The sequence below is a fragment of the Micropterus dolomieu genome, linkage group LG06 (genome assembly GCF_021292245.1).
Source record: "Micropterus dolomieu isolate WLL.071019.BEF.003 ecotype Adirondacks linkage group LG06, ASM2129224v1, whole genome shotgun sequence".
Taxonomy (NCBI): domain Eukaryota; kingdom Metazoa; phylum Chordata; class Actinopteri; order Centrarchiformes; family Centrarchidae; genus Micropterus; species Micropterus dolomieu.
Window position 1 is genome coordinate 3,368,125 of NC_060155.1, and position 22,111 is coordinate 3,390,235.

At 40.2% G+C, this 22,111-nt stretch overlaps 1 protein-coding gene across 4 annotated transcripts in view; it reads left to right on the forward strand.

Annotated features, from left to right (window-relative positions):
• The window catches only part of LOC123972848 (disco-interacting protein 2 homolog C), a 459,676-nt gene that overhangs the window by 413,526 nt on the left and 24,039 nt on the right, over positions 1-22,111 (forward strand). For 3 of the 4 annotated variants that reach the window (XM_046052561.1, XM_046052557.1, XM_046052560.1), the window contains 14 exons: positions 3,086-3,196; positions 5,294-5,417; positions 8,486-8,595; positions 10,465-10,567; positions 10,728-10,792; positions 11,074-11,167; positions 11,837-11,956; positions 12,591-12,705; positions 13,755-13,894; positions 14,569-14,705; positions 14,799-15,007; positions 16,030-16,144; positions 17,790-17,991; positions 18,369-18,478. In XM_046052561.1, the coding sequence (XP_045908517.1) occupies positions 3,086-3,196; positions 5,294-5,417; positions 8,486-8,595; positions 10,465-10,567; positions 10,728-10,792; positions 11,074-11,167; positions 11,837-11,956; positions 12,591-12,705; positions 13,755-13,894; positions 14,569-14,705; positions 14,799-15,007; positions 16,030-16,144; positions 17,790-17,991; positions 18,369-18,478 (1,755 nt within the window). The remainder of the gene's footprint in view (positions 1-3,085; positions 3,197-5,293; positions 5,418-8,485; positions 8,596-10,464; positions 10,568-10,727; positions 10,793-11,073; positions 11,168-11,836; positions 11,957-12,590; positions 12,706-13,754; positions 13,895-14,568; positions 14,706-14,798; positions 15,008-16,029; positions 16,145-17,789; positions 17,992-18,368; positions 18,479-22,111) is intronic. The other variant, XM_046052558.1, reaches the window with a different exon arrangement.

The window sequence follows — 22,111 nt, forward strand, 5'->3', positions numbered from 1 at the left end:
TTTCCTTTGGTATTAAAACATTACAGAGAAGCTGGACGGGAAAAAATGAGCAGTTTACCTCTCAAGATTCTTGGGTACTGGCCAAAAATCACATGGCCATTACTCAATGTTTTAAATATGGAGACATATGTTACGTCCTTCCTTTCCTCGATCATAATAAAGTGGAAAAAGGTTCTTCTTGTCCCTCTTTCATCTATATTTTAAGCTCGATTTCCCAGTCGGATGGATAAATCAAGACTGGCATGATGCCTGTGTGTGTGCTTATTTCATGTACATCAGCCTGAAGGGTGTGTTTTAATTACTGTACAAATCCTTTTTCTTCCCACTCGGGGTGAATTACACACTGGTCTTTTTCACTGTTTTACTGAAGATATAATAAATTACAAACAGAAATTACAGTGTTTTTTTTGAAGGAGGAAAGTGTCCTGCAGGATGAATTACAGAAATGAGTTTTGCTGCGAGCGTTTAGAAGGCTGAGGAGATTTAGTAACACCAAGAGATGAGAAAGAAGTTGTTATTTTATGAAAATACATTAGAGGTTGTGTAATTCCTTGTGGAAGAACAAACTCACAACAGTTGTGGGAAATGAGACTGGTGAGGAATCTGGAATGGTTTGTGCATGTGATTGCTTTTCATAAGATTTGACAGCCTCTTACGTTATCATCCACTCGATAATATGAAATTGGTTTAAAATTACACGTTAGAATTTTCACCAGTGTAGCACAGAGTCATCAGTCATGAAAATATGGGACAAAATCTTACAACAATACTAGTAATCTTACCTCAGCCACCAAGCAGAAGGGGAGTCCCCTCAGAACCTTTGCTTTCTTTGCCTATAAAGCAAAATTCTCTCAATTTTGTTTGGCTAGAAGGTGTGAAGTAACTTTTTGTAGCCGGACAGTATGCCCAGACAGCTGTTATGCAAGTGTCAGTAGTTAGCATTGTTGATTAACAGCAAGGAGGTCCTGGTTTCTGTTTTCCAGGCTGCACAGTGGCTGCATAGTTAGAAGCTAGATGCTAATTTAATGTCAAACATATCTGATATTTGCGTGAATCTGGACACCCAAATGGGTATACGAGAAATCGATAGAAGAGAGGACTTCAGAAATAATGTTAGCTGCAATGAAGCTGGTAATCTGAGTCTGAGAAAAGTGGAGAGGACATGAGACCGAAACCGCACAGAAAATAAAGAGATGGGGAGAGGTATGGGTGAGAGAGAAACAGCAATAGATAACTAACATATCAGTGTGTGTGCTGAAAACACTTCACACTGACACTACTTCAGCACACAACGCATTTTAGGGTCATAGTGACATAAAAACCAGGTGAAAATCAATAAAGCAGTCTGCCCCTCGGTGGTTAAAAGCTTTAACAACGAGCCTTACCTTTGCAGTTTTATACAGTATGACATTGTTAAGTCTCTGCAGCCTCATGCACACACAGTAACCGAGTCATTTCCCCCCCCACTCTACTCTACAGATGAAACCTGAACGGCTCCAATGAGACCTGCACATGTCAACATTAGCCCTGTTAAAGCGTCATTACACCGCTCTCATTCACTCAGGTGCACTTAGCTTATAGCTTCAACCCCATACCACACACACACACTCACCTCCTGTCCAGTACTGTATATGGAAGCTATTACGCAGCACTTACTGGGATTCACCGTTATCATCACAACATGCAGCTGAAGCCAAACTGGATCCAACATGGCCGAGCAGGAGATAAAGGCTCTGCTGTGACGTTATAGAACCATGTTGCATCTGGTTGTTATGTTCATGTCCTGGGTGTAAAATGAGAAATAATATGTTTAAGATGAGGGGACAAGCTGCATTCTTGTACTTTTTCTAATTGTAATTTTTTTTTTGCCAGCGTATCTCCACATTGTCACTCTGTATGTGCATTAACACAAAAAGCAGGTTCCCCAGTTCTCAGTGCCAAACCCTGCATGCAGGATAATTGGCTACATTACAGGGTGCTGGGTAACCATCGGGAGCAATTTGGTGTTCAGTGTCTTGCCCAAAGAGGCTTTGACATGTGGACAGGAGGAGTTTGGGATTGAACGACCAACTCTGTGATCAGTGGCCAACCTGTTCTACCTGCTGAGCCTCAGCCGCCCGTAGGGAAAAGATACACTGATAATGTGTAGTTCATGTATACAGAAAGTGAAAGAAGTAGATTTTTAATTAATTAATTATTGGTTCATTTTTGTGCCTTTCACTTTGTACTTTTCAAAGTTTTATTGTTCTGGTTTTCTTCTGATTTTTGAGAGGTTTGTTGTCATATTTGCTGCTGTTATAACAGCAGTTTAACCTAACTTCAGTGGATAGTAAACCAGTTTGAACTGAAGTGAAATGAGCTGAAACACAGAGGAAGATGCTGAAGGGGGATAAACAAAGAGATACTCAGCCAGGAGAGGGAGAGATACTGAAGAGAAGGTATACAGTGTGACGGTTGGTAGGTAGACTGACTGAATAGCATAACAAAATTGGAAAAAGGAAGTTATGAGGAAAAGAATTTGAAGAGAGCAAGCGAGAGACATTGACCAGATGCCCCCCGAAAGATTTTGCTTTATTCTTCTCTGATAAGATCCATCGGCTGCTCTGCTGAACGTCTGGCTCTCTGGAGACAGTCCATATCAGTGATCATCTTTTAGCATCTCTCACACACACACACACACACACACACACACACACACACACACACACACACACACACACACACACACACAGTTTTTCATTTTATTTAGATTTAGATTTTTGACTTCTTTGCCACTCTGTCTTTTCACTCTGTAGGCAAACTCGACAAAATGCCTCTGTGTAAGCACAGATGGGTGACAAATTAAATCAGAAATCTGAATATATGAGTATAGAAACCTAATGATGCTGATGCAGCTCCCTGAGTGGTTTGAAGCTGTTCTGGTGTCTCGAGGTGGAATGACAGCTTACTAACACACTCTGTGATGGTTCTTCTTTTCGTTCCTCACACATCTGTAAAAAACAACAAAGCTCTGTAACTCTGTAATCTCTTACCTTCTCTTACCTCCCAACTCTAACTTGTCTCTCCTGTCTCCTTCTGCTTTTAGGTGGCGCTGGTCTTCCCAAACAACGACCCTGCAGCCTTTATGACGGCTTTTTACGGCTGCCTGCTGGCCGAAGTTGTCCCTGTGCCAATAGAAGTACCACTGACTAAGAAGGTAAGTTTTCACGATGCAGAACGTATTTAGACCAGTTTGTGTGTCAGTGGGCGTTTGAACAGATGTGTCATGTGTATCTTATCAAAATTATGTGATGTTAATTTATTCAGATTTTATAATGATAGGCGTTTTCTAATATTCTGCCCCCCTCATATAAATAAATTAGATTGTGCAAAACATATGTCAGTGTTATACAATTCAGTGATGTAAATGTATTGGTGGTCACAGTAGTCTCAATACAAAGCATACTTCCAAATACAAGAGTTCTGCCCATGCATGCTGTTTTTACAGAGAAACTAAGGAAGAAAAAACGATGAATAACAATAGTAAAACAGCAAACCACTTGTTAATAAATTAGGTGTATGTGTGTTAAAGTACACGTACCATTGACTGTCTTTCAAACTCAAGACAGAGCAAAGAGTCTGATGATCTCCTCTCTGTTGCTGCATCAACCAGACCTGAACCTTATCAGCTTTACAAAAAAGGAATTGTTGCTGCTAGTTTTGTTGCATTGTGCAAATGTCCCTAGGCCGTAAACTGGTATTCAACATTCTTGATTTACTTGTGCAAAGTTTTATCTTTCTAGGTCTACCCAATCCTATCTACTGAACATTATGTTCATGGCTAATTTGCATTAGAATAGCTTTTGTACAAAACGTAAAGCATGCTGTCTAAATGACATGGTTTATCTAATTAAGCAAACATGATAGATGGAGAAAGAGAGAAAGTGACGGAGGGCTTGTCTGTTTTCAGTTGCTTTAGTTGGACCTTGGGCAGTCAGAGAAGTTTTTTGACCATTTCTTCTTTTTCTTCATGTCAAACAGCATTAGTGAGTTGAAAAGAAGACACGCAGCAGAGTCAAACAGCGCTAATTCACTCCAGTCAATGGAGCTAATTCTTCACCAGGGGATTGTATTAAAAACATGAGTCATCAGAAGGCGCCGTGGCTTGAATCATGGTGCAGTACAGAGGACAATGAGCTCTGCAGAGGAGTAATCAGAGCCAAATGTCTCTGAGGAAACATCTCTGCTGTTGTTGTTGTAGGTTTGTTTGAGTCATAGTTTGGATTGGCTATCACACTGAACTGTAACGTCCCCTGGGAAGGACTCAGGAGGGCAAAAGGGTGCGTCAGAGTCAGTGGAGGTCGGAGTGTGGCCTTGTGAAGTTTTTTTTAATACATTTTCTTTGCAATCTTTTATTAATTCATGTGAAACTAATTAATAAAGTTAAAAAAACTGTAAATAACAAAAAGATAAATTAATTAAATTAAATGTAGAAGTACATAAATAAATAAATGAAAAATATTGAGACCCTAAACTTTAGAATTTCTCTAAAGTTTTTCTTAAACTATGCATCCTTGTTTCATATGCGAACGACTCATTGAACCACACTGACACAGAACGGGGAATTACTGGTTTTCCACATGTATTATCTGTTATAGCAAAAACATATTTTATACTGTTAATGAAGGTTCTATCTCCTTACTTACACTCATTTTGTTTTAGATTTTAGCCATATGAGCATGTATTTGTAGATCCTGCTGGTATATTGACCATATCAAGTGGTCATCCATATGTTGGTGTAATCTTGTTTCAGTAACACAAATACCAGATGAGGAATATCGTATGTTTACACCTTGCACTATGAATGAGTCGCTTTCAGATTTTCCACATAAAATAATAAAAAAATGTACTCAATGTACAAAACACTGCACCGTATTTGCTGACTTCATCTGAAACGTGAATCGTTTTAAACATTTTTATCAGTTTTTATCACCGATGCTCACAATAGAATTTTAGGCTCTGTGATTGGATGTTTTGTATAGAAATGAATTGTTGGAGTTGTAGTTGACATATTTATGTTCACAGACTTGGTTTTAAAGATAGTTTCTAACACAGTCAGCCTTAATGTGCTGCAACTGTCGGTCACCCAACCTCTTCAATGAGAAAATGAACAGGACTTGGACATGCAAGGTAATGACTCCTACTTCATATCTGCATAGAACGGAGGAGCTGAGCAGGACAAAGAAGCAGTTATTGATGAATTACGATCCAATCCAGTTGATTAATCACATTTGATCACTCTGTCTCTCTCCAGGATGCCGGCAGTCAGCAGATCGGGTTTCTGTTGGGGAGCTGTGGAGTTACAGTGGCTCTGACCAGTGACGCCTGCCATAAAGGGTTACCCAAGAGTCCCACTGGAGAGATCCCACAGTTCAAAGGTCTCACACACACACACACACACACACACACACACACACACTGCCTATCATCACACATACTGGCATGGAGTGTATTCGTGGCAACATGACAACTTCTGTGTTCAAAGACACAGTAGTATCAAATATCAAGAATCAAGATCCTAGTATTTGTGGGAATTCTTGCCAAAATCTACTCCTTTTTCCCTTGTAAAAATACCATACAGTCAATACCATCATATGAACTGAAACAAAGACGCCTCATGCAAATCATATTATCACTATCAGGCAGCTGTCATAGCTAAATACTTAAGTCCAACCTTAGAATGCTGTTATAACTGTAAAATAAGTGGATCAACTTTTCTGCTGCAGCCATTTCTCTGTGTTACTTTTCAAAAAATAGCAGTATACAGTACACCCGTGTGGCAGAATATTTTAAAGAATAAAATAAGTGCAAAATGTAAATTAAAATGATGCAGACGGATCATCAAGTGGCCTAAATCAGACATGACGGGCTTCCAACCCTAAATCTGGAGCGTACAGAAGTGGAGCATCTAGTGCAGAAATGTTCCAACTAAACATCAAAGAATTAAAGTCCATCGAAACAACACACAATTGAAAAAAGTGATTCAAAATGATTTACATAAATACATAGAATTTGATACAATTAAAGATAAATGGGCAAAAAAGAATGGACCAGAAATACTTTAATAATGACTTTACGTGGCAGTAATAATACACCCTAACACAGTAAATACATGTGACAAACACACTGAATACTCAAAACACACACACACACACACACACACACACACACACACACACACACACACAGTTGGAGTACAGAGGTCAAAGGTCAATGTATAGCCGTGCCTCACTTGCTTCAGCACAGCTTTCCTGTGTCTCTCAGTAGGATGAATGGACAGACTGATGGCAGCAGACAGCTAGTCTGAGTAATGGAGGGCAGGGGAATAGAGAGACATAGAGGGAGAGGAGAAACCGAAAGAGAGGGAATCCGTGAAGCAGAATTGCAAATTGATGAGAAGAGAATGGATGGAAGGAGACCCGATGCATTGAGAACAGAGAGACATTAGCAGTGAACACAGAGAGTGACAGAGAGAAAGAGAGAGAATCTCCTAGTGATTAATAATGACTGTTTGCTTTCAGTAATGGATGTATAAATAGCAACATGATGCCGCCAGCTTTACTGCTCCTCACTCAGCATGGATTTAGGAGTGTGTGTGTGTGTGTGTGTGTGTGTGTGTGTGTGTGTGTGTGTGTGTGTCTTATTAAGGTGGAGTGCTCCGCTTATTGATCAGCAGGCTTTAGACTCATCACATTCACATGGCTGATTGTCTCTTCTGTCTCACTGCCTGGGAAGGAGCAGCAATATTAATTCAGACATTAACAGCCCTCACATACTCAGGATTTTACATTCACTCATGTTCTGCTGTATAAATCACTGAACCCCTAAATGCCTCCCAAGGTAAGATGCTTTGGACAAAAGAGTCTGCCAAATGAATGCTTTGTAAAACTGGGCAATGTTGACCTAAATTAACCACTTACTGCAGAAACAACACAAAGTTTAATTCCCTATTAATGAGAACAACAGACACATTTGAATTTAAATGCCACATGGAAAGCCTTCTGAAGAATAAAATGGAAGCCTTGTAATTTGTTCTGCACTATTGCTTTATTTTGTCAAAACATCCACTTTTTCTGTGCATGCCACTTGAATTTTAAAGATTTTACCCAGAAAACTTGCAAGATTCAAAGGTTTTATTTGCAACAGCTCAAATAATTTGTGCTGTGAATTGCAGTCATACATGTTTCATACTCTTAAAGCTGTGCTAAAAGTCTACAGTGCTCAATAAATAAAATGCCCTATTACACATCCAATGGTTTTGTCTTTTATCCAAGCACAATTAGTTATTCTTTTCATAGTAATTATTCCCAACAGAACCATCTTTGGTGCTGCTGGAGACACCGAGCCACGACAGCTTGTTTGCAGGTGTCATGTTAAATGTGAAGCAAGTCCATTTTTTTTTTTTTTTACAATGGACCACCTCGCTGGGACAGATATCTCGCTTACATGGCTTGTCTTACCACTGCTATGCAGACGATATGACACTCTACCTATCCTTCACGCTAGACGACCCCACCGCCTCTCTGGCATATCTGCATGGATGAAGGCTTGCCACCTTCAACTAAATCCCTTTAAGACTGAACTCTTGGTTATTCCAGCCTAGTAATCTATCCACCATAACATCAAACTACAAATTGACTCCTCAACCATCACTCCAACCAGGGTGGTGAGAAACTTGGGTGTTGTGATTGATGACCAGCTGTCCTTCTTGGACCATGTTGCTGCTGTCTCTCGGTCGTGCCGCTTTGCTCTTCACAACATAAGAAAAATCAGGCCCTAAATTACACAGTAAGCCACCCTGACGTTCCTTCTCGGCCACTCCTCCAACGAACACCGCCTGGTTCTGCCATCCCTACACACAATGCAATCTCAGTTGGGCTGTAACTCCATGATGGTGGAACAAGCTACCAAGCTCCATACAATTCTCTCAATTCAACTTACTTCTTTCCCTAGGTATTTACCCCATTGATGCCATTCATGCTAATAGCTCTTACTAGTATTTATTGCTGCTCTTACAAGTATTTATTGTCACTTGTAGATCTCTTACTGTATTGATTCTTTATTGATTCTTGTATGTTGTAGCTCAAATGTAAGTCGCTTTAGATAACAGCGTCTGCCAAATGCATAAATGTAATGTTAGGTTGTCTAAGGTGGAGCTGGCTGGATTTCGTGTGTCATAAATGTCAGAACTCTTTATAGATTCATGTAACCTCAGCCAACTTGAGACTTGGATTACTTGGTAAATCTGATCACACCCCTGATCTTAAATCCAAACCAAATCCTGGCACTAGCCTGTGAATTTCAACCCATGAATGTTGATATTGAAAAATATCCCAGAACCCCAAAATACAACAACTGGCCACAGCATTGGAGCAGGCAGGGTCATGGCAGGAATCTTTTCTAGACATTGGAGTCATTAGGATGTTTTGTGTCCCTGTGTGTCCAGGCTGGCCCAAGGTGCTATGGTTCGTCACAGAATCCAAACACCTTTCCAAACCTCCCCGAGACTGGTTCCCACATATCAAAGACGCTAACCAGGACACTGCCTACATCGAGGTAACACACACACTAATACAAACACAAGCACTAACACATTTCCAGTCATGTAGTTCCAGGCATTCCTTCCTTATGAATGGAAATCAGCAGTGCTCAATGTCTTTAGGATTTGAATTACACTGCAGTCGAATGGCGGTTTCACTGTTTCTCTGCCGGTTAATGCATTTATCTCGTCTGGTTGATTTGAATTTGACGTCCCTTAAAGCCCCCGGGCAGTAATTACACCGTCAGCAAGGTGAAATGTCTCCTTGATTGCACCGAAGATTGAAAAAAGGCCGAAAGGAAAATGATGAAAGAAGAAGGGAGATTGATAAAATGTTCGACCTTTTGTTTGTAACAGAGGCCGTGCCCCAGACAGCCAAGACAGATGAAATTACTGTGACTCAAAGAAATTTCTCTTTGTTTTTTTATTTTTTTTATATAAAAGTCTTAAAAAATTTTTGTAAGATGTCTCAACATGATTCACAACTTTAATAGCAGCCCGTTATGGGTTATGTTTTCATGCCAGCAGATATTTGTCAGAAAGACTTTTCAGACAGAGATCTTATTTTCGAAAGAATCTCCTGTCGACTCTGCAGCACATTTTAGTTTTTCGGACTCAACAACATATTAATATTGTTATCGCAATGTCTCAAGATGACTTCATGTTTTTATAGTCGCACAGTTGACTGAAAGCAAATATATAATTTCACATAACAGGAGTTTAGCTCTGGCACCACCAGAAACAAAAGAGGTCATCATTATATTTTATCTCTTGAAGTTTCTCAGGGATGTACCTGCCAAAAGACAAGATCACTGAATTCACATATAGGTAGAGGGGTGGGCATTCTCAGTCGTTTTGCTCACATTTTTTTCTTTTTATTAAGCTGTTAGCAGCTGTCTACTTACAAACACAGACGCCTGTGTTTGGATGTTTTGAATGTTTTAGATGTAAGTGGGCTGTTGCTAACGGCTCAACAAAATATGAAATGATGAAGGAAATGTGTGATTGCTTGTCCTATACTTATAAGACAGCCAAAGAACCCCGCCAATGTACAGTACAACAGACAATTGTAAACTTGAAAACAGCATAATGAAAGTCACCTGGATTGGTAATACATAGTTAGATTCACAAATTTGAAATTACATTTTTTTATTCCATTAAAAAACAATCCTGGGGTTTTTCAGTGTTAATGTCCAATGTTAATATTGTTCCTAATAATAACATTTCAATTGGGTTTAAAAAATTCCATTCCAAAAAACAGTTTGGCTTAACCTCATTAAAGCAAAGCTACACAGCTGTCCCCATCACAAGAGGACCTCATTAACTGTAAACTGCAGTCAGCAGTGTTTTCTTTGTGTCCTCCTTTTTCCATATGTATTTCAGTAATAATCAAAAAACCAAAACAATCACTGAGCTTGAGACACACCGTAAGTAGTGATAGACCAATAAAACAGGCCGATATCTGGCATTTATTTATGTATATATAATGTGTCATCCTAAATGACTGCAGATCTAATCTAAAGCTATTACTGGCTAGCGTTAAATATATATTGTGTTAAATGTATGTATTGTTATACTGTATAGAATAATGTAGCTGAATGACGTCACTGTACTGAACTGAACTGTACCCCACTCACTAAACACTCTCACGTTCTAAAATATATATCAGAACCTAATGTATTTTTCTATTTCTTATATTTCTTAATAAAATCCATCTAAACATGTTACTGGCTAAGATGACATTTATATGAGATAGTTCTGTGCGGGGAATAATGGACTTATACGTTATTTTTCTTGGTTGTAATATCTGCATTGAAAAGCACATTTCGGTTGACCACTACTCTTATGTACACTTGCTCATTTACTGTCTGTCTCTGTCCGTCCAGTATAAGACCTGTAAGGATGGCAGCGTCCTCGGTGTGACGGTGATGAGGATAGCCATGCTCACACACTGCCAGGCCCTCACACAGTCCTGCTCATACACAGAAGGTAACACGCACATTTACACTTCAGTTTGAAGTTCCTTTCACCACCGATGGCTGTCAGGAGTGCAGAATACTTTTCTTAATATTTCTGAGACAATGAAACTGTAGAATTGTACAACAATGATGTGTTGTTTCTCACTCTCTGTCTGTCTCTCGCTGTCCAGCTGAGACCATAGTGAATGTATTAGACTTCAAGAAGGATGTAGGACTGTGGCACGCTGTCCTGACAGTAAGCAAAACACTCTTTAACATTTCACTGTCCTGCTTCATCGTTTCAAACAATGAATGAGAAAATGAAAGCAAATTAAACTGACACACATAGAAAATTATTTTAATGCTGTCATCAAAACTACTTGAATCCCAAAGTTAGCAAGCGTAGAGTTATATATTGATAGAAACAGAATTTGTCCATCTTTAAAACAAGTCATACAAATTTCAACTTCAAAAGGTACAAAAACAAGTTATCTTGCAGCATCCGTCAATGTCTTTTCTTCTGCCTCTGTCTGCCAGAGTGTAATGAATATGATGCATGTCATCAGTATTCCCTACGCCCTCATGAAGGTCAACCCTCTGTCCTGGATCCAAAAAGCCTGCCAGTACAAAGGTAACAAAATCAACCCAAACTGAGAAATGTCGCTCAGCCTCTTTTTCTGTCGTTTTGTATTTTATGTTGGGTTTATGTCCAGCAGATCAGATTTTGAGCAGATTTGGTTTGATTGTGGACTTTATTTTATTTAAAGGAGTTTCTGATATTTTCATAATCCCAATTTACAAACAAATACTAGAAACACCTCTTAGTACATTGTTACTCAGTATGATCCAATACAACAGCACCAAAAACTTATTACATGGCTCAGAGATGAATTTTCTCCTCTCTGCCACAGAGTCGTAAATTGGATTTTATTATACTGTATGTTTCCAATCACTGAGAATAAAATGTGACGTAACTGTTGAACAGAATTCAAACAGTCTCGCTGAGTGTATAAAGCAGACACAAACTCTTAAGTGATGTAAGTGTTTAGGACAAACTACAGTATTTCAGACCCACACTGACAACAACACTATCGCAACATTTAAGGTTCTTGTCACGTTAATAGATTTTTATTACAATGAATTGCCATTTGTTGTGTGTGACCGCTAACATCCTGAAATCCACGGAGCTACTTAAGCAATATCACAAGCTGTGTGTTAAGCCATTTTATGATAACGTGAGTTTCTAGTGACTAAATGAGTATAAATTTATGTGGGATGTTGGTGTGTGTTTTCTGTGTAGCCAAGGTGGCGTGTGTGAAGTCGCGGGATATGCACTGGGCTCTGGTGGCCCACCGGGACCAGCGAGATGTAAACCTGAGCTCCCTGCGCATGCTGGTTGTGGCTGACGGTTCAAATCCCTGTAAGAGCTCACACTCTAAAAATGTAAAGTGTGCACTGTGGATGGCGATTTAGTAAAGCTTATCAAGACTGATTAATAACAAATGGGTTCATCCTCTGAGGACCATGGATATTCAACCCAGTTTGACCAGTACCAATGATACTGGTCTGGGTTCAGGAGTGTGTGGAGGAGTGTATTTAAATTTTTTTTGAATATTTATGTAAACAGAGCATGTCCTTTATTGTCTCAGCTTTGATTGTCGGTCATTTTTATTGTAATTTTAAGACAGTATCCTAACTATACAGTGTTATCTGTTAAGCAACAAAGCCTAAGAGGTAAAACCCAGGACAATTAAGTTCTGCCCCATACCCAGTGGAAACCACCTCCTTGGGTCAGTAGTTACCAACATCACTAGTGCTCAAAAAGAAGAAATAAACCCAGATTACTTCAGATAGTTCTCTATGACAGCCTCACAGTTGAACATTTTATGACAAAGTTCTAAAAAGATTTGGGAAGCCCACAAAATCTGCTCATCCCAACTAAAACTTAAATTACAGTAATAACATCAAGAATAGCTGTACTGAGCTGTTTCCCCTGTGCCTTCTGCTGCGGTGCACGTTCACTGAAGCGCTGACTTTTTAATTGTGTCTCTCAGGGTCGATCTCATCCTGTGACGCCTTCCTCAACGTCTTCCAGTCTAAAGGTTTAAAGCCGGAGGTCATATGTCCCTGTGCCAGCTCCCCCGAGGCTCTGACTGTAGCTATAAGGAGGTGCGTACACACACAAACACACACACACACTGGATGGATGTTTCATCTCAAAAACATGTGTCTTTTTATTGGTGCACACTTTAAACATCACAAGACACACACAGACCCAAATCATCTGTCTTTGACTGTAGAGAAGTTCAGTGTACAATTCCAAATGTACTTATTTAATATACAGTCAGGTTGTCACCATAATTAGGGATCGATGGAACAAAAATCATTATAACACGTCATAAAACGTATGTTATGTCCTTATCCCCTGCAAACCACTTTTCACTTTATTTTACAGTTTGATACTAAAATGATTTTTGCTGTTATTTTACGTGATATGTTTAATTACTTTCCTCAGTAAATGAGTTAGATTAGTATATTCACTCTCCCTCCACTACATCCTGTTCTTAATTTAACCCATTAAACCTTTACAGTTTTCTGGCTTTTGAAATGTTAAACTTAGAACTTTCTGCCTCTTTCATCGTCCACGCTGTAGTTCAACATCTAAAATCCACATTACAGTCAAACCAGGGCGACTTTCTTTCACGCCTCCGTTGTAATTTTTGTTCCATGTTGTAAAATCCCTGTGTGTGTGTTTTCAAAGTCCCTGTGTGTGTGTGTGTGTGTGCGTGTGTGTTTGCCCCACACACAGGCTAATAAATAGCACTTTGCCTCAGCGGGTGTGGTAGTAATGAACTCACTTTATTTTATTAAGGAGCTGCTTTTAAACTCACAAAAACAGGACTCACACATGCCCACAACTGTACTTGTGAGGACCCTTGTTGATATGCAGCAGGCTGCAATAACAGTACAGCTAGAAGTTTCTGAACTTTCCAAAAATGTCCTCACTTTCCAATAATATCCTCAGTTTAAAAAACAAAAACTCACCTAGCGAGAATGTTCTCCCTTTACAAAACTGTTTTCACCTTCCCACAAATGTTCGGTTACCATCCAAGATATTGTCACTTCCCATAAACTGTCCTCACTCAGGATAGAAAATGTATTCTCACAAAGATAAACAGCACTCCATTAGCCTCCATGTCATCTGATCCCTCCTGCAGACCTGTGGAAGAGGGCAGCACCCCTCCTGGTCGTGGCGTGCTGTCCATGCAGGGTCTGAGTCATGGCGTGATCCGGGTCGACTCAGAGGAGAAGCTGTCTGTCCTCACGCTGCAGGATGTCGGATCCGTCATGCCCGGAGGTGAGGCGGATGTTGCAGGTGCTAATACTGTACCTGGACCTGGACCTCCCAAAATGATAACTCCCAGAAGGTTTTGAACATAGCTACAGTTGGAGGTTCTGGTTTCTTGACTTAAGTATTTTGTTTTTTGGAAGACTTTCTACTTTTCCTGCTATTTAGAGCGAGAAGCTTGTACTTTCTGCTATTTATCCATTAACTGGAGTTACTTTGTAGATTCATTCATTCATCATAAGATAAATGTGACTGCTGTTGGGTAAATTATTCCAAAATCTTGACTTATGTTGATGAATCAAAGTGATGCAACAAAAACTGAGAATTTTGTCAACCGGTACCAAACTTTTACTGTATGTCTGTTCTCCTGTCACTCATTATTTCTTTCTTAAATTCTTTCTTTTGCTTTGCTTTTCTTTTTTCCCTTCTCCTATTTTCTCTTTTTGTCAATTGATCAATCCTTTTTTCAACTGATCTGAAAACATGAAAGCAGAACCTTTTATTTGGATACTTGAGTACATTTTACTCAAGTTACTCGAGTAACTTGAAAACATTCATTTCCTAATTATTTAGTGGTATTTAAAAAAGGAAATTTCATGTAAAATTACTCAAATCCTTAACATTGTAATAATTACTTATTCCTAAAATCACAGCGGTTCTTCCCCTGTTCTCTCTGTGTGTAGCTATGATGTGTGTGGTGAAGCCTGAAGGTGTTCCTCAGCTCTGTAAAACTGATGAGATTGGAGAGTTGTGCATTTGTACTGTTGCCACGGGAACCTCGTACTACGGTCTGTCCGGCATGACCAAGAACACCTTTGAGGTGAGTGTGTGAATAGTTTGGTTAAATGATCACTTGGTTCTCCTGTTTAATTATAAACCTTTTATCACCTTCTGTCTTAAAAAAACTACCCAGGTCTTCCCCACGTCCAACAACGGGGCTCCCATCAGTGAGTTTCCCTTCACCAGGACCGGCCTGCTGGGATTCATCGGACCTGCGGGCCTGATCTTTGTGGCAGGGAAGATGGACGGTCTGATGGTGGTCGGGGGGCGTCGGCACAATGCTGACGACATCGTCGCGACGGCGCTCGCCGTGGAGCCCATGAAGTTTGTCTACAGGGGCAGGTAGGTGGTTGGTGCAACGTTAGTCCTGTTTGTTTTTGATCCATATCTCTGCTGTTCTGTTCTTACAGCTGTGCTCAGAGTAAAAATGATTGCATTTTAAGTGTAGCCAGTGTTTTAGTGTTGTGGTTGGTCTATGGAGCTACTTTTTCACTACTTTATACCACTGAATAGTTTAAGTTATTACAATACATCATATTCAATAAGCTGATCATGTTTTTATCTTCAAGATTAATTGTGCGAAGTGGTATTCTGCTTTTTGGCTTTTCTCCTCTCCTTTATGGAGTTATATATCTTTTTTGTGCCTAGTAATAGGTTTGCAAAGTGAAAAAGCCCAAAGTCCAGCCCAAAGGGAGTTCCCATCTCACACAGAAAACTCTGCTCTGAACTGCCTGAAAACAGCTTGATGTGACGTCACAGAGATGAAAGCTAAATGTGCCTCATATAACACTCACCAAGCGGCTAGTCTGACACGCCCTCAAAAACAGCGGTGGAAAAACACTGAGCTCCAGCGCACACCTCTCCTCTCCCTTCCAAACACTAGCTACCCTCCAGGCAGTCACCGGACATAAAGTTGTTCCTGTGATGTAGAGACAGAGCTCAGTTAAAACTTTGTGGATGAAAGAGACTTTTGTTGAGAACTCATATATCATGTATTGGAAATGTTTTTCCTATTGTTCTCCTGCGTCAGGACACCTGGCCAGCACTTATTTTTGTATAAACCGAAAGTATTTCTCAGTATTGACTATTGTTCTTTGTAAACTATAGACTGCTTATTTAACACCCCTGCCTCGAAAATGACTAAGAAGGCTACATCAGACTGAATAATGGAGGATTAACCATCCACACAACCATCCATTGTGTGGATACACTGTGTGTTAGACTGTTGCAGAGACAGCAGAGCCAAGAGGAGCCTTTGTTCCCTGGATTGTCTGTTCTGTGACGCTGATAAACCACCGAAGTGTCCCCAGTTCATAATGTTATCTAGCTAAGAAGCGTGTTGACGCTGTGTGTTTGTGTTTCAGGATAGCAGTGTTCTCCATCACAGTGCTTCATGATGAGAGGATTGTGGTCGTGGCAGAGCAGCGGCCCGACTCCACAGAGGAAGACAGCTTCCAGTGGATGAGCCGAGTTCTGCAGGTACACACACGTATTCACACATTTTACGCTCAGCATATACACAGTACAGACCCAGTCACACAGTATAAAGACATCAGAGACTAATGGCTATAATAACTACACAGGCACAACTTGAATCATGAGTCTGGCAGCAGTCTGTATTTTCTCAGCAAATAACAGACAAAAGGGAACAGTGACGTATTACTAACAAGTACGTTGTGTGTTCAAAAACTATTTAAACACATCAGTGAGCCACATGTTCCTTTATCCCCATGAACACACACTGTACTTTAAGTCCCACATATACCGTCCCGCTGCCCCAAATACTCACTAGAGCACCGCATGTGGATTAATTCGCCACTGAAGATAGTGCCTTACAGTAGCACCTTTGGGTAACATTTTCTAAAAACTGCTGTGAGCAGCTGCTTTAGGAAATTATTTATTTTGTCTTTTTAAATGAAACTATATGTTTGTGAGGTGTTTATTAAAGATTTACATCTTTAGTAGGAACCAATGGGTTACTAGCTTAATGCCACAGACAGGGTGGAGAAGATAGAAAGCATTGAGAGATGTACTAACACATTGTTGGTTTTGGTCTTTTCATGGGATTTGTTGACTATAAGAAAACTATTGAATAACACCAGCCTTCTCCTTTAACACAACCCAGCTCAGGAAAACGGTCACCTAGGATGCACGCCAGAGAGCCACATTTTAACAGCCACCTCAAAAAGACACACACACAGCTCACACACATTCTTTCACACCACATTTCTGTCTCTTTGGCTCTTTGGTCAGACTCTCTCTCACACTCACACACACATACAGTATGATACTGTGCTGTACATTCATACTGTGCATGAACAGATAAAATCTCAGTCCGACCTCCAGCTCTACATCTCCCTAAGCCGGCGTGGCGACTGCGGTGACACTATAAAAGCCGTCTGCATTTTTACGGCTGCTATAAAACCAAATCTCTTTATTCCTTTACCACCACAGATACTGCCTGGCTGTTTTTCCATTTAGTTTGTCTGGCTATAGACAAACTCGGCATTTAGATCGAGGCTGAGATGACAGAGTGTGGTGTAATATTTTGTGACAGCACTGGGTAAAGATGTGCGCGATCGGCCCTCTGGGCTGCTGTTAAGCATTCGTTTTTTGGTCAAAATATTGAAAAATGCTGTATCTGATGGAAAATATATAGTTCAAATTGTACAGTAGGAAAATAGATTAACAGTTATATATAATGTTTCAAAGGGCAGTCGTCAAATAGTTTTTGTCTTTTTCTTTTTAGGAGGTCTTGTTTTGTTAGATTTCTATGCACATGCAGATTTACAAACACACACACACACACACACACACACGTCATTTGTTAAAACTTCTGTCATTTAATTTGAAATTGCACATACGTCCTTAAAGACACAGAAATTAACACTTTAATTTCCTGGAAAACAGTGAATCTTAAATGATGATCTTAACCTGTGCTAGTAAGTGTGAATATAAAATCTAACCACTAAAGCCATCACATTATTCAGATAATCCCCTTAACTGAAGGTTTATGCTTACACCTCGCACTGTGCTGTCTCACCCCAACAACCTTTTCAACAGGAATGACATCATCTTAAAAATATGAATAAAGTGTTTTTCTAAACACATAACGACTTTCCAGGCGATAGACAGCATCCATCAGGTGGGGGTGTACTGCCTGGCTCTGGTGCCCTCCAACACTCTGCCCAAGACTCCCCTGGGTGGCATCCACCTGTCAGAGACCAAGCAGCTCTTCTTGGAGGGGTCGCTGCACCCCTGCAACGTGCTCATGTGTCCGCACACCTGCGTCACCAACCTGCCCAAACCCCGGCAGAAACAGCCAGGTACAGGAAGAATGATTATGTGAGGGTATGGTGCTGGAGTATATGGGTGGGAAACATTCCTCGGAGCTCATTGGAGTTGGAGCCACAGGGCTGCAGTTTTTCTGATGGGTAAAGCTAATTTTAAGGGTTTGATGTAACTTGGGGAAATAATGCATCTTTCTTTATAATAGGTAAACATGCAGTTAGTTTCTCAAAACTAAAGCTACCGGTGACATCTTATGCACAATCGTAAATTATGTAAGACAACTTTTGTTGAAGTAAGTAACAAAGGTTTGCTGTCTTCTCTAATCTTACATATTGTTTCCCTTTGTCCCCCCCCCCCCCCCCCCCCCTCCCCTTTCTTCTTATGTTTACTTCCTCCTCATCTGTAACCTCAGAGATTGGTCCTGCATCTGTGATGGTCGGGAATCTGGTGTCAGGGAAGAGGATTGCTCAGGCCAGCGGCAGGGATCTGGGTCAGATTGAAGACAATGACCAGGCAAGGAAGGTGTGTGTGAGAGGAGGGCTGCTGGTTTTCACCACCACCATCATTATTATCATCATCATCATCATCGTCATCACACACATGCACACACACATACATATAATGAGGCCTTTGGATCCATTTCATGTTTCACACCATCATGGTTTGTTCATACTCGTCATTTTTATTCATTTGTTTGAATCATCTCTTATCAGTCACTTGGCCTGCAGTTTGTTATGCTGTGGTTTTATTATAGTATTCATCGTATCATAACATCATCATCTGAGGCAGCAAAGCAGCTTTTGTGTGTTGCTTTGGTTCATCGCCTTTTTCCAAAGTTAAGCAAAAAGGAAAGTCTGATGCCAGGAGGTGATGGCAACAGACATTAAAAAGCAGGGGTGTGATTAGATGCTTTGGCAGCTCTGTTCATGTTATATTTATGCCAATGAAAGAGAATGAGACAGGAGAGGCAAGTCTATGAAGAAATAAAACCAGAGAACCAGAATGAAAATAAGAAATAGAGGTCATAAGAACAGCAGACATGAAGAGAGAGAGCATGTGGACAAGAGGAAAGGGAAATAAAGAGAAAACAAAGAAGAATTTAAGAGAGCAAGACCAGGAGTGATAGAGAGCAACATGCGGTGTGTGTTACTGACAGAACTGATTTTCCTCCCTTGTCTCGCCTGAAAATGTCATCAGTTACAGCGTCAGGCAGCCAGCGGCTGCACATACTCTGTAGACTCTAACGAGAAGAGACAGGCCCCAAATAATAACAACCCCGACCTCCACTGCAGCACACTGTGAGGCTGCGGCAGCCTGTGCCATCAGCCTCACTGCTGCTCGTCTGGCTGTTTGTTTGGATGTCACCAAACAGATGTTGATAAACCTTTTTTAATTCTGGTGTTTTCAAAATCTTCCAAACAAAACTCGCCAAGCTGCCTTAAAACTGCGACTTCTGGCCCCTCAAAATACAGTGTGGCCAGCACATGTTAGACCAAGTAGGTGACAGCAAACATAATGTCTGACCCAGGATGCCTCCCTGTCTGTTTAAAGGCATTTAGGGTGTATTCTTGCCTTTATTTGACAGTTAAAGCTTAGCTTAGTACAAAGACTGGAAACAGCTAGCTTTGCTGTGTCCAAAGTTGGATAAAAAGAAAAGTTGAACCGATTTGAACCCAAGAAATGAGCCCACAGCGCTGATTTACATGCTGTCACTGTGTGGAACAGTAAATCACATGTTACTGACATTAGGATCAATACAGGCGTCTATAAAAAAGGAAGGCAGGGGAAGGATGAAGCATCCTGGGAAACCATTCCTGCCGTTGTGTAAAGGCAATTTAAAGATGAAGGAAACCTGAAGGAAAATGTGTGCAGTGATGAATCTGAGCTCTGTTTTATCTTTGCTCTTTTGCTTTTTGCTGCTGTCATGAACACAGTCATCAGAAATGTTAAAGTGCATCTCAAATTTCAGTCGACTACCTACACACGTTTCAATTTCTGGATCAAATTTAGCTTGAACACTGAGGGGCCTGATGCTTAAATTATGACGTTACATGTTATATTTGCACAGTATGCCAGCTGTGCTGTGAGAGTACAAACCTTGGAAATCTTGGAAAAACCCTCAGTATCACTTATTTGGACACAAACTCTGACAAATCTGCTCTGCCATTTTCAAAATTAAACTAAAATGAAACTGATAGTCCTGCGGCTTCATGCCATAACTATAAATCTAAACAGGATGATCATATTGGTAATTGTTAGCTCAGACGTGGGCTGCATCATTTGTGCAGAGTGATATGTTTACTTGTCCTTGTTGAAATGCAGTTTAATTGACTTTTGGCAACTTTTCACAGCAGATGAATCAGTGGATCAGTGCTGCAAAATGAGTTTGTGATTTGGGAATGATTGTAAATTTGGTTTATTTCCTCTGGAAGGCAAGGTCCATGTTGTTATTTTTCACAAGGTCAGAAGGGTACGCTTCATTCAAAATGAAATGTGTGATTTGGGGATGTTGTGTGAAAATGCTACATCTGACGCTGTTTGTCTGCTGAATGTTAATCAGGTTTGGAGGATGAGCTCTAAGATTTCTGCTTGCTCTTACTCTGCTTTTGGCCCCTGCTGCTGCTTCTCATCATCATGTCCACGAGCTCATTGGTTAATTCCTTCATCTATCTCTTCATTCATCCACTACTGTTTGTATAACCTCCTCCAAGGTCCATCTCTCTGAAAACCATGCCCTCTGTGTGAATGAGCTCCTGTTACTCTTCAGACTGTTGGTGCTGCTTTGCAGTTCCTGTGTTTATTGAAATGTGTGTGCATCAGTGTAATCTTGTAGGATGAAATGTGATTTAACACTTATTTATCCAGAGAAGGTTCACTGAGCCCTGCACTGCTACACATTGACTTTTAAACACATTGTTTAGCTAGTGAAAAATTTGCTTTTACTAACTGCTGTTTGCATAAAGCAGTATCCTGCTTTAAAACATTTTGTTTTAAATTTTAAAAATGTAAACATAGTGTGTTATATTTAACTAGGATAAACGTTATCATTATTAAACAGTCATTTCTGGTTACAGATCAGTTCAGAATAAGCAAAGATTCCCAAATCTTGCTTGAATTAATTGTTGAATCTTGAATTAAGAAGCAATGACTTCTTCTTAGAGCTGCCATGTTTCACCAATGTCCAGCAGTTATAGAGACTGATCAATTTCAAACCCACATGCACACAAAATAATGTAGATGCAGAATTAATGCTGTCATGGAAACGCCTTCTTTTCTGGGGAGGTTTGGAAAGACATTTTTGGAAATCAGACCTGACAGAATAATGATGTCTGAGAGGGTAAGTGTATGTGAGGGTCGATTTAAAAAAAAAAAAAAAAAAGATTTCTCTTAAGAAAAATGACAGCATTTCTTGTTTGTTTGAATGTCTAAAACAACTGTTTCCTGAGAAGGACCTTTGGTGTGTGCATTGTGTGACAATGTCATGAGTGCCACAAAAGTTTGTAGGGAAGAGGTCGGGGTGAATTTCGCTGGGAGACTCCTCTCAACCCATTTTCTACCAGCAGTTAAAGCTGGGGTAGGTAACACTGGAGAACTAGCAAGAGACACCTAGGTTTTAAAGTATCCACCTGAAAAATCCCACCTCCTCCTTCATGCCTCTGTCCAAAGCCACTCCTCCTTAACACATAGCAGTGGCAGATCAGCAAGCAGCCACCTGAAACCTTTTTATTAGGGTCCTTTGTCATGTGTCCTGCTGATAGGGACATCCATGTGTTACTTCGGAAATGATGAGCAACACATTTTGTGGTTTAGTCTGGAGGACTTTTAGCATTTTCTGCAGAAGTCAGAAATGTGTTTTTTCACCAATTCGAAACCATTTTTCAAGTTAATAGAGGGCAAAGAGCTTGATTGACAAAATCATTCCAAAATAAAACCCATAATTGTCGAATTAAACACTGAATTATATCAAGTGACACCAACTCATGGCGCATTGGATAAGACACATGCCTTTGGTGTGAGAGACGCAGGTTCGAATCCACTAGACGCTTAACCCCTCGTTGCTCCAGAGATGTGCGACCTCTGACACATAAAGCAATTGTAAGTCGCTTTGGATAAAAGCGTCAGCTAAATGAATAAATGTGACATTGAAAGGTGTGT